The following is a 13,587-nucleotide window of genomic DNA, read 5'->3' on the forward strand; positions in this document are numbered from 1 at the left end:
GTCTCACAGCATGAAGTGCCTTGCACACGCAGAAGCTAAAATTTCTGCTTTCTACACTGTATCGTGGGTAGCCTGGGGACAGGAACTCAGTTTCACTACAGATTTTGGTACCTCCAACAGATGGCAATGATTAAATGACAGCCAGCACAGCTCGGAAACCGAACACAAAATGGGACCACCGGGAATATTAAAGAGCACTGATATTCAAGGTGTGATGGACAGCACTGTACAATTTCTTAAAAATTTTTAAACCAATGCCTTGGCCATGCCTTAAAAGCTCCCATAATATGGCCTACCTCATTTATCTCTATTACCTCTCTCATTTTCCTTCCACAGAGATACTTGTCAACCCCAGCCAAACATCAGAATGACCTTTAAGGTTATATTAAAAAAAAAAAAAAAAGCATGCACACAATACACTCCAAAACAAAGTAAAAAGGCAACCGATACCTAAACCCCATGCCAGATACTCTGATCAGCTGGTCTGGTTCAATGCCCGGACATTTACTGTTTGTTAGGGCCCCCCCGCTGAAGATTCCACCATTCGGCCGGGAACGACCTCAACTGACTCCACGTTACCACCAACTGCACACCCCCTTGCGCCCCCCGAGTTCCCCGGCACCTTCCTACCTCCACGCGCTGCTGCACGATGCTCCCTCTGCTTCAACTGTGTGCTGCCTGTGTCTCTGTGACATTTATAATATCTGGCCTCATTAGATCTGGATTATTTTCCCCCTTCCTTTCATACTAGATGTTAAATTTGCTGAAAGCAGGGGTGACAATTCTTATTTTTATCTTTCTTAGAGTACTCAATGATCTTATGAGAGAAAATCAGACCAACACATAATCACAGGTGTGCCCGACTCCGCCTCATCGAAACCACCGACTGCCTGGGGGGAGGAGGGCAGGGAGGCAGGCGAGCCGACGGCTCCCCCGAGAAACAGACGAAAAGATGCCCACGAAGAACACAAGGGTTATTCCACTGCCAACATGGAATTTTGATTCCACCACTGCTGATTTTGTTATTTTGAAAAAAACAAATCAAAATTTTTAGAAACCACCAATATAACACAAATGATTTAAGGACTTTTCTGGGTGGTGCACTGGGGTTCACCAAAGACTGTTAATTAGGAACAGCTTTGTTTACTCCTCCCATAGTAACGTGAAAGAGAAAAGCACGTCCCCAATGTGCGAGGGACACTAAAGGCTGTGGCTGTAACTGAAAAGCAGTGCTCCCACCCCCTAGGCAAGTGTGCAAGAAGTGCACATGGGGAGGACGGGCCCAACACTGCTGTCAGGGCCTGAACAAGGGGTCTGGGGAACCTCTATGCACTGTGTCTGGAAAACATTAAGTTCAATGTATAGCCATGACCGGGAAAGTGAGACTTTATTTGGAAAACACCATCCTTCTCAACCATTAGTTAAGCTGCTACTACCTGTCAGGAGCCATGGCAGGCCCTGGGGACCCACAAACAGGCAAGGCACAAGTACGTGAATCCACAACGGAAATGCACCACCACATCGGTCACACTCAGATGAAGCCAGGACAAGAAGGAACTCTGCCAATTCAGTTCGCAGAAGCGCGCCGTTTCTAGACGTTACCTTTAGTTTAAACTCCAGCTGGGGTAACACGGAGAGCAGCAAGTGGCTGTCAATGTTATAGAGCTCCAGGATCAAGTCGAAGACATGCTCCGACAGGTCGCTGATGGATGTCTTCCCCAGCATCAGGACCTGGTTAAAAAACTTTTGAAACAGAAATGGTACCATTAATAGAAACTCCACAGGCAAAACGGATTTTCTAAAATCTTAACTATGATGCGTTTAAATTCATTAATTATTATTTTACACAAAGTCAAGCTACACGTATCAAGATATTTTCTAACAGGAGGTGGGAAACCAGCGTGAGCTCTATGAAAAGATAAAGCACGGAATCTACCTTGTACACAATTAAAAACAGGTAACTCATACTGACCCATCAATTAGCATACCGATAAGCGCCCTACTGCCAAACACACTTTATCCTCCCTCACAATGCTTGCTACATTGTACCCTGGATTAGTTGTCTTAATCTACCAGATAAATTGCTCAAGGATAAGGGATCACTTCTTGCTCACCTTATCATGTATGAGAGAACAGCAGAGACAAAGCCTTACATCTTTCCAGTAAGAGCCAATTCCATTTTTAAAATATGGAATGTTACATTGATAATGTAAAACTTCTTTATAATCCTTTCTGTATTCTTTTATGTTCTCATAGGTGAAATAAATAATATACAAGGTTTATAGCACTAATTAAAATCCAATTAAAAGCACATACACAGAGAAAATTCAAATTTCCACGACTTCGTTTCCATAGCAGCCATCTCTAATTCCACATTCAGACCACAGCACCACCGTAACTAGCAAAGACACATGGCACAATGGGCAAGTTCCTGTGCATTTAACATCTTCCAAATACGTAAAGATTAACCCAGGGCGTTCACCACACAGTCTGGACGGCGGCTCGTCTCCTTGAAGGAGGAAGCGAGGACTCCGCACCACGCTGGCTGCCCTGCTCGCCCCGTGGGCACTGCGAGCACGCAGCGTGGTCTGAAGAGGCTTTCCACGTGCCGAGTGCAGGCCAAGGACCTCACGGTTCTGTGTCTCTTCCGCTCCCTTGCAGTTCTCGGGTTGTTCAGATTCTGTTTTACTATGCTTTCTTTATTGGTTTTAAAAATAACTTGTTTTCCCTCCTTGTTTATCAATTTTGTGGCAAAGGATTTCATGACATCAAACATTAAATTCTCATTTAGGCTGAAAATAAAGTGGCTTCATTGTTTAAATTCACAAATCTCCTCCTGTTTAAAAATGATAAATCTACTTTTCCTTAACAAAAAACAGTAATTTTTCCAATATGACCACCTTGGTGATCAAACCATCCTCTTCTATCAGTCTAGGAAAAACTCACTTGCAAATTAAAAAAAAAAAATCATTCCCAGGTTTAACTTCTTACAAATTCCATCAAAACCAGTAGCACTTGCATCGCCTCCATAACGGCAAGGGCCAAGTCGGCCGCCTCCGCGGTGTGGCAAGAGCCTGGCGCCGCGCCTGCAGAGTACGCGACCCACCTATCCCCAGTAAACGAGCAAGGACTACGTCACAGGTGCTGTCCCACAACATGGACACCCAAGGCCCGCACGAGGGCCCACAGTTTAGGGAGAAAGTGAGAACAGATTTGATTAAGTAGGTCCATCCAAAAAGTTAATTTTTCATTTATAAATGGGTAACTAATATTCATACTAGAAATTAAATTATTTTATAACAATTACCTCCTAGTGGAAGGAGTATGAGTGAGTTAAAGGTCAGTAATAAGTTCTACCTTGATTTAAGCATCCAATTTTAATCACAGAAGCGTTTTCACATTCTCTAGCATCGCACCCAAGCATTATTAACCCTATTTACAGATGCAAAAACTGAGGCTAAGGAAGATTAAGCAATTTAATCAAACTTTACCTACATCAAGATGGACCTGAAAAAATTTTTTCAATACAACAAAAGAATTTTGTGCTATCTTCTGAACCTTCTGATTAAAATGATCTGGTGGAAAATAGTATTACCAAGAAGTGACCCACGCAGGAAATTTTATGAACTGTCACTATGTACTTTTTGTTTGATACGGTTTTAACTTTAAAAAATATATATACAGTTTTTAGTTTTCTGAATTGTCAAGTTACAACAAATTCTATCTTAAAAAATAACCTACAACACCACAGTGATATCTTAAGTCTCTTACATGTAGGAATCACTATCTATCAAGTCAGGGCCCGGGCCCAGGTTGTGGCCAGGCCCCTGGCTGGGGGCGCACGAGAGGCAACCACACAGGGAGGCTTCTCTCCCGCTCTTTCTCCCTCCTTTCCCCCCTCTGTCTTAAAATAAATAAATAAAATCTAAAAATGTAAAATAAAGAACAAACTTCAATGTGTCCATGCATAAGAGTGAAAAAGACACCAATTTAAAAACAAGGAATAAAGCAGGGTTATTGTTACCACGGTATCCTACCTCTATGTTTGCTAATTTTCTACTAGGAAGATAAATGAATAATGGCTATTACATGTACAAGTTCAAAAGGCCGAGAATACCTTTTATCGGTGCTAAATTTTATTTTACAAGACAGTTAAGTTCATTAGAAAGTAATTTCACATGTACAGGTGTGAGGCACAAAAATAAGGCTCATAAAGGAGTCAAGGAAGAGAAAAACAGTAATTCTTACTAACGTCTCAGCTAAGCCGCAGGTAAGGCGAGGGAGAAGAGACCAGGAGAAACAAGGAAACAGCAACGCACGGGCACAGGCGCTGCACTGCACGCGTGCTGGGCCCAGTCCACCAAGCCTGCGCCTCCCGCTCGGCTGCTGGTGAGGCTGCCCCAGCAGGTGTGTGTGTGTGGGGGGGGGGGGGGGGGGGGGGCAGGAACTCAGACGTCAGTGATGGGAACACCCTTTTACCTGGATTTATCTGGGATCACTTAAGCCCTACCTTGGCCCTTTTATCCTTCTTTTAACTTTTAGTGTCAATATTTTGAAGCATGCACAAATGTTGTGACAACAGTAAAGAACCTGGCGCCAAACACCACCATTCTATCTTGAACTTTCTTCCCCTTTCATTTCCCAATCCCATAAAAAATATTAGCATGGTAATAGTACTCTCTTCTTTTCACGCCAGAGGAAGGCATCAAAGAAGGAGTGTTCTCCTACAGAGCATGGGATTGGCAGTGTCAATTAAATAAATAACCACCAGGAGGAGCTCATCCAGTGTATCTAATGGGCCATGGAGACAGCAGGCTTGTCACTGCAAGTGCCGGTAAACCCATCAAGGAAAAAACTCAATCCATTCAATCTAACCAATTTACTCCAGCCAATACCTGAGACTCACAAAACTTACAGAAATCAACACTCAGAATTCCCTGCCAATCTTTGAGCTATTAAGATAGATTATGTAATTTGATTCTCCAGTTTCTGAAAGCTCACCCTCTAATACAATGTATAAACCAAAAACAAAAATCGAGGTTTACCAAGGTACTGTTTTCAAAAGCACATTACTTTTCAAAGCATATCTTTTCATGATGTATTTTATACACTGAATTAATTTTTATTCAATGTTTGAAAATTCTCCATCAATAAATTTCAGGAAAATTGAGTATATATGTAATTCCAAAAAGCTTTCTCAGTTTTTCCAAAACAGATTTAAATGATGTATTGGGGTGGCCATAAAGTAAGGTTTTTTCCTTAAACTACAACACGCATTATTCATGTTCACCAATAACTACTGATTTGGGTATTTTTAATATGTTGGCTACCTCTCATTGGCATAACATTGGCTGCTCTCAACTAATGTCTCGACTGGATCGCTGCCAACTTCACCCGGTCTGCCCAACCGGGAGCACCATCCAGAGAGAGGTCCCCCTCACCAAATCTCACAAACCACTTGTGACACGCTCAGTCAGCCACAGCACCTGCCCACACACTGCACAAATCTGTGTTTCGGTTGCGCTTTCACCGTTCTTGAAATAATAAAGGGTACTATGCCAAAAATGTTGGGTATCTTCTTCCATCTTCGATATTAGAATGGCTACACAAAAAATTCACCAATTTTGATAATGTTTTAAATGCATGCTGATATGACAGCTGTCACAATAGAACAACATTGTTTTGAATGAAGTTCAAGACAACTAAGTGCCACTAGAGCCATCGCACGGGAAAAAACAGAGGAACTTTTAGAAGGGGCCACCCCAGTAAGTGTGTGAGGGTGGGGGTGGCGGAGAGCAGGCAGAGCGGCAGGGCCGCTCTCTGCCCAGGGAGGCTGAGGCCCTGTGCTGGCCTGGTTCCCGCAGGGACCCCTGGGCGGGTGGGGCGGGGCGGAACTGACCGGTGCCGTCTAGAGCAGAGGTGCCACCTAGAGCAGAGCGGCTCCGGCTCCGCCCCAGAACACGCGCGTGGTCACCTTCCACACGCGAGCTCGTCTGCTGAAACACACGTCTTCTAAAAACAAACATGAGGATGCCAACTGTGCATCAAGCAGAACCGGGGCCATTTTGAAAGGGCTCATTTCACTGCAGCTCTTTCCTTTTCGAAGAAGAGGCAGCTTCAAAGGGTCTACCCCAGGCAGGGCAACACAGCCCGCTTCTGCCCAACCTGTGCCACTCGTACATCCGTAAACAATTTCTCTGAATAATAGAAAGTCCCACGTTTTACTCAATTACATTTCTAACAGTAGAAAACAGTGTATCTTGCTAACCAAAATAAAAGCTGTTTTAGTTCCTAGGCAATCTGAAAGTAGCAAATGAATGACTAAGCAAGATGAGTTAGCCTTCTACAAAATATTAACCAAGAAACATTTTAAATAAGGAGAAAGAAAATACATTACTTAATGATTAAACACAACACAAAATTAAAAGTACATACTACTTCCCAAAATTTGCTTCCAGAAGTCTTTAAAATTTTGGCTAATTCTTCAGACAACGAATCTAATAAGTAAGACTTACATTGGTAATATATGGTTCAATAGCTTGCGCTGTCCTCTTCAGTAAAGCCTTTGCCAAATCATATGCTTGCTTGTTTAAGTTCTGAAAAATAAAAATATTATGTTATATTTCTCTATGAAAAAGAAAATATTACCTGTATTCAAAAAGCCACTGAAAAAACAAAAGCAGAAAGTCATTCAAGCAAATGAATGAGAAACGGTCTCAGACTCAAAAAAGAGAAGACAAAATCACTTTTTTTCTCTTAAGACTAACTGGTCTAATGCCTGACATCCCTTCCAAGCAAGGGTAATTATATACGTTCTTCTTATTTTATTTAAAACATAATGTAAGCCATATAAAAAGGTCAATAAATGTTTAGTAGATTCAAGAGGAGACAGTCATTCTAAATCGAGTCCCAAGGTCAAATCAGCTCAGCCAAGTGTAAATACAGGCTGTTTCCCTTCAGGCCCCGAAGAACTGCGACACCCGAGGAAGGGGAACTGGGGTTCCGTGTGGGCAGGAACTGGGGTGGGGGGTGGCAGTGCGGCTGCACAGGGAGGTCCACAGGAGGGGAAAGACAAGTGTTCAGAGCAGCTGTGGGGAGCAGACCTACTCCGGCACATCTCAGAGCACGGTTAAGTTCAAGTACACAACAACAAACACAACAAGGAATGAAAAGAAAAAGGGTGCGAGAAAAAGTGTATTAAAGAATATGTATTTCTGAACCGACTTTGATAATAGGATTCAAGACCCAAGATCTAAAATGGAATCAGTACATCTTCTCGTTCAAACATATGACAGAAGCCAGGAAATAAAGAATAGAAAGAGAGATAGACATAGATAGATAAATGAATTAAAAAGTCGAAGCTCACATTCAGCAAATTTTTAGATTTGTATTGATGCTTGTTTTGTATTACACTTCATTCATTTCTAATGGGTATTTAGTATTTTACTACATAACATGCTACAGCTTAATTATTCATTCCCTATTCACAGACACTGAATTACATGTCTTGCACATGACTCCTCATACATAAATGAAATTATTTTCTGTAAATTCTATCTCTGCTATTTTTCAAAATTTTATCTGATTTCTTCCCTCCTCCTTTGTTTTTAGAGTTTCTCTATACATTCTGTGCACTTAAACCTCGGCCAGCTATGCTCACAACAGGTCCTGGTCTGCATCCGTCTCTCCAACACACGTCGGGGCATCGCGGGGCACACGGAAGCCCCTGAACTCAATGCAGCCTTCGCTTGTTCTCCTGGTGCTTTCTCTCTCTCAAGAAATTCTTTTCTACACTGTGGTTAAGGTGTCTTACGCTTTCAAATAAGTTTGTAATTTGATTTAATAGGATGACATTGGTTAATAAAATTATATAGGTTTCAGGTGTGCAAATCTATAATGTATCATCAGTATACTGTATTGTGTTCACCACCCCACGTCAAGTTCAAATAAAATTTTAAAGACTTGCTTTTTTAGGTTTAAATCTTTATTTTACCTGTAATTTATTTTTAGGTATGGTATAAAATAAGAATCTAGTATTTCCCATATGAATATTCAACTACCCTAAAACCACTCATTACATGGCCCATTATCCCCTCCTGCAACACATAGCACACGCACACTCAAGTTTCCCTGCAGCCGCGCCTCCGGTTGTGAATTCCCCGTCACTGTCCCGCCTCTTGTCCACCACTGTCCGAAGCAAGCAATGTCTTAACACCAGGTAGGCAAGTCCCTACTTTCTCAGTCCTATTCAAAATTGTGTGGGCATTACTGGCCATTGGCTCTTCCATGTGAATTTTAAATCAGTGCGTCAAACTGCAGACAAACGCACACATTTTCCACTTCTATTTTGACTGGACTACCCATTCACGTGCAGAGAGCTGACGGCAGCATGATGCCGAGTTCCCCAAACCATAGGTAATAAAGCACAACAGGTTTAAGGCTTTTGTACTCTCCAGCCAACTACAATGACTTTCAACCTAAAACGCATGCGTATTTTTGTAAAATTTCTAAGCAGTTCAAGTCTTTATTTAATGCAACAAGTGAAAATTTTTCGAAGTGCTACTAACAGATTTTTATACATTGATCTTATAGCTAGCAACCTCGAAGAATCTTCTCACACTGAAAACTCTGCACCCTACTTTCAGCACAGGCAGTCTTATCATCTGCAAACAATTTGTTTTGTTTCATCTCGCTAATCCTTTTACCTTTTGTTTGTTTCTTTTGCCTTATTCCACTTAAGACTTCTAGTTAATGGTGCTTAGCAACAGCATTCTTGCCCTTTTTTGAAGCGGAAGCAACACCCTTACGGTGCCCCCAACGCCACCCCCAAGTGCGGTGTTGTTCACATATCCTTACAGTTAAGGGAGACCCTTTCTACTTCAAATCTGCTAAGAATGCCTGTATTTTTATACTAAATTTTACCAAATGTTCTTCTCTACATCCACTGATATTTTCTCTTTGATCTACTAATTTACATAAATATCTTAGTTTATTGCTAACATTTTCTAAATTTACCCCATCTTTTAATACTAAAAAAAGCCATTTTGCTACTTATCAATATTACTTTATACTATTCTGGATACTACTACTATTTTATATTGAATTTACGTTATCATGTTTTAAATAACGTTCTCCTTTGTTATTTAAGGAGTTATGATTCTCCTTTGTTGCATGGTTTTGTCTAGCTTCCCTATAAAGATTATAAACTCAAAGTGAGTTGTGGAATATTCCTTCTTTCTATATAATCTGGAAAAGTTTGCTGAATATAGAATATGCCATTTAATTGACTAGCAAAAGTCTCCTGGTGTTAAGTTTAAGTGCTTCTGTGGTCAGTTTAAGCACTACTGCTGTTGCTGCTACTACTACCACTGTTAGGAAAGAAAGATTTTGTTTTGTGGATAGTTTTTAAAATAAATTAAAATATCTTATTGGTTAAAGGTTAGGATTTTCTCTCTCGAAACAAACTGGACACGTTATACTACCTAGGAATTTGTTTACTTCCAAATATGTTAGCAAAAAGTACTGTTCGTGAAGTTGTCTTTTGATCTTTGTACCGTCGGCTGTTCCCCACCTCATTCTGAAACTGCACACAGGGCGGGACAAAGGGAGATTTACAGTTGTTCGCGTGAAAAACAGCACAGCAAACAGTAACAGCACAAGAGTGAACCGTGTGTGATGCACTACAACTGCGGGCCCACGCTGGCCTGCCCTGCGCTGTGACCATCTGCCCTCCCCTGGTCCGCCCTGTGCAGGGTCTATGTGACACACCCTCACACCGCCCACTCTGGTCTGCGGCAGCATGTCACTGTGTGTCCTAGTCACTGACGTGCTCTCTTCATTGTTTTTTTCCTTTTATACTCTGTAGATTCTGATGATATTTTTATAGCTTCCTGAATGGACACTTAGCTATAAAGTTAAATTTAAAAAAACATTTTAAGTTGCTGCAAGTTTTAGTATGGTCATTTTAGTCATTTCTAAATATTCCAGAGTCGCCATTATGATTCATTCTTTTTTGACAAAGTCTGTATGATTGCTATAGACGTGTTAGTCTTAGGTTTCACATCCTCGACATTCCCACAAACTGCTGGCCAGCCTGACTTATCATCACTAAGATGTGTGTTAAAATCACCTGCCAAACTGAGTTTCTTTCTTCTTTCCATTTATGATTTACATATTTTGAGTCTATGTACATGAAAAGTTAGATGTCTTTCTGCAAACTAATCCGCTGCATAAATCCCTTCTTTACCCAGTAAAAACCCTTACACCTAATATTAATTAATACAAGCTACCGCAGTTTCCTTTCAGGTAGTGTGTGCCTGGCAGTCTGTTTTCTATCCTTTTATTTCCAGCATTTTTGTGACAGTATTTCTGCATGATCTCTTATTATATTAACAATGACCAGTTAGGTCACTTTCAGTCTGATCTGATCATCTGCCTTAAGTACTAAATTTGGGCCATTTACATTTATTGTAGTTCTTCCTTTTATTGTAATCCTTAGATTTTTAACTTACATACCTCTTTAACCCATTCGTTCTCAGAGTTAACCAAGAGATCTATACTCCTGACATCATCACAAGGATCCCATCACTCATGAACTCCCTTCAACTTTGTTTATTTGTACCCAGGGTTTTAAGATCATCTTAATACCTCCTTAATTAATCATTATAATCATGATTGCTGTTTTTGTCTTTAGAGGATTTCTTTGTTTGCCACTATTGCTTGTATCCTCACTCCTTTTAAATCCAATTCCCATCTCTGTCAAGTACTCACAAAGTAGTTCTTTCAGGAAACATCTATCGACAAATGAATGTTTAATGTCTCAATTTCACTCAAACTGGATATGCATACACCCCCACAACTGATTTTATCTGATCACTGTGAAAATATGGTTCCATTATGCTCTGGCATCTATCCTTGTTACCAGAAAGTCGGCAGTTTAACCTTCATTCCGTGGCTGAGAGAGCATGCCTTTCCGCTCGAGGTGCTCTGCACACTGTTTCAGCACCCCACACTGTCCCCAGGACGTGCCTGGACCGGGGCTTTCCTTTACTCTGCTCATGGCCCTTTTGCTTCCTGACCCATAAATTCATTATCTTCATCAGTTCTGGAACACATTAAGCATATTTCTATTTTAATATCTCTTCTCCATTCTCTACTTGGTATTCTGAAATTACCATTAAACATATTGGACCTTTCCATGTATTTTTCATGTCTTAGTATCTTTAATGTTTTCTTTATCTCACCATATCTACTGGGTTGGCCAAAAAGTTTGTTCAGTTTTCACGTCCTGCCAATAACTTTACTGAACAATGTAGTCACCATTTTGTTCCACTACGTTTTGCCATCTTTCAGGCAACTTCATACTTCCATCTTCCCAAACCTCTTTACCTCTTTGAGCAACAAACTGTTCCAGGTACCTTTGGGGTCCTCCAGGGAATTGCAATTTTTTCCATTAGGAGAATTTTGTAAAGACCGAAATAAATGGAAATCTGAAGGTGCAGTGTCTGGCGAATATCGTGGATGAATCATACTTTTCCAGCCAGGCTTTAACAGCGTACGCCTGGTCATCAAAGAAACATGCAGTCTCTCTGTATCCTGATGGAAGATTACGCACTTTGTGTTGACTAATTCTGGATGCTTTTCATCGAGTGCTGCTGCTTTCAGGTGGAATCAATCATGTGGTTTTCTGGAAGGGGCTCAGAGGAGAGGACTCCCTTCCGGTCCCAGCATATACACGACATCACCGTCTCTGAATAAACACTGGCCTTTGATGTGGTTGGTGGGGGTTCACTTCCCTTGCCCCACTATCTTTTTGGTTCAACATTATTGTAGAGTACCCACTTTTCATCATCCATCACAATTTGTTTTAAAAACAGAACATTTTTGGTACATTTAAGTAGAGAATTACATGTGGAAATAAGGTCTACAAGGTTTTTTTTTCTTTGCTTAATCTATGTGGAACCCAAACATCAAAGCAAGTAACATAAGCTGGTGCAAATGATTTTCATAGCTTGATTTGGCTATTTTGAGATGTTGGCTATCTCCTGCTTGGTAGAATGTTGATTGTTCTCCAATAATGTCTCGATTTAATCAGTATCAACTTCAACTGGTCTACCTGACCATGGGGCATCGTCCAGTGAGAAATATCCAGCACAGAACTTCACAGACCACTTTTGACACATTCAGTCAGTCACAGCACCTTCTCCATACACTGCACAGATCTTTTATTTGAGTTTTGGTTGCATTTTTAATTTTTTTTGAAATAATGCATAATAAGCTGAAAATGTTGCATGTTTTCTTCCATCTTCAGTATTTTTAAATGGCTACGCAAAAATTCACCAATTTTGATAAGTTTTTTAAATTAATGCACACTGATGTAACAGCTAACATAATATAGTCTAACAAAATTGTTTCAAATGATGTTAAAGACAGTTAAACACCACTAGAGTCATCGTATGGAAAAAACCAAACGGACTTTTTGGGTGACCTAATATATGATTTCCACAGACCTACCTCTCATTTCTCTATCTTTTTATAATCCAATAAAGATTTGAATTTTAATGATGATTTTTTCATTTCTATTTTTTAACCTCCTTTCACATGTCTAGCTATGTTTTGCTAATTCTTATTTTTATATCTTTAATCCTTTTGAGGGTACTTTATTATTTTTACCTAATAATTATATTATCTGAATTTTTAGACCTAATCTTGCTTTTTCCAGTGTCTGAGTTTTGGCACTGATGGATTATTTTAAATGTTTGGAAATTTTGAATTAGCAGGTCATTCTTACTGAAACATTATTTATGTGAATGCTGTGTTCCTGTAAACTTAGATTATATCTTCCCAGAAAGGTTTTAAGTTTGCACAGATCTTTATACAGTATTTCCCGTGCCCCCTCTTTAACCTTGACCCTTGTGAATCACAGAACAATGTTTCCAACTGCTTACTTGAAAGTTATTTTTAAAGAACACACACAAACACACACCCCTTCTCCTTGATCAACATCACCGAAGGAAGAAACATTGTCGTCATCTTATCCCGTCTCCAAACTAACTCTGCCCCTCCTCTTCATCTATACTAGCTCTCATTTGGTTATGCATCTCCCAGCACCTAAAGTTGTGCAACAGCATTTAAGTAGCCAGTAAACTCACTTCTTGAAACATATCTTATTATTCAAAACTGAATTATTACAGATATTTTATCACTTTCATTTGTGATTAATAAGTACATCTCTTCAACATTAAACACAATTAATATTTATTAATATTAACCAATGAAACATTCTCCAAAACTAAAGTTAATGAGTAAATTATATTTAGAACAGAAGCACAAATTCTGGGGCTTAACATTAACAGGCTTTACACATATTTCAGTATAAACTAATACATACCTTATGGGCAGGTACCAGATTTACCAAAACTGTATCCAAAAGCTCCTGAGATACTGTATCACCCTCACAAATAATAGAACTCATAAGGTCTACCATGTGCATATGAACTTTCTGATTGTGGCCATTGCTGCAATTCAAAATAAGGTATTTAGGTTATAAATAAAGGATTCATTATTTACTCATAACATGATACTAAC

At 40.0% G+C, this 13,587-nt stretch overlaps 1 protein-coding gene across 1 annotated transcript in view; it reads right to left on the minus strand.

Moving 5' to 3' along the window:
- Positions 1-13,587, minus strand: part of PDS5B (PDS5 cohesin associated factor B) — a 127,507-nt gene that overhangs the window by 71,981 nt on the left and 41,939 nt on the right. The window contains exons 6-8 of the mRNA XM_028526750.2: positions 13,391-13,517; positions 6,516-6,596; positions 1,603-1,743 (exon numbers count right to left, since the gene is read on the minus strand). Of these exons, the coding sequence (XP_028382551.2) occupies positions 1,603-1,743; positions 6,516-6,596; positions 13,391-13,517 (349 nt within the window). The remainder of the gene's footprint in view (positions 1-1,602; positions 1,744-6,515; positions 6,597-13,390; positions 13,518-13,587) is intronic.

Source organism: Phyllostomus discolor, chromosome 11 (assembly GCF_004126475.2).
Source record: "Phyllostomus discolor isolate MPI-MPIP mPhyDis1 chromosome 11, mPhyDis1.pri.v3, whole genome shotgun sequence".
Taxonomy (NCBI): Eukaryota; Metazoa; Chordata; class Mammalia; order Chiroptera; family Phyllostomidae; genus Phyllostomus; species Phyllostomus discolor.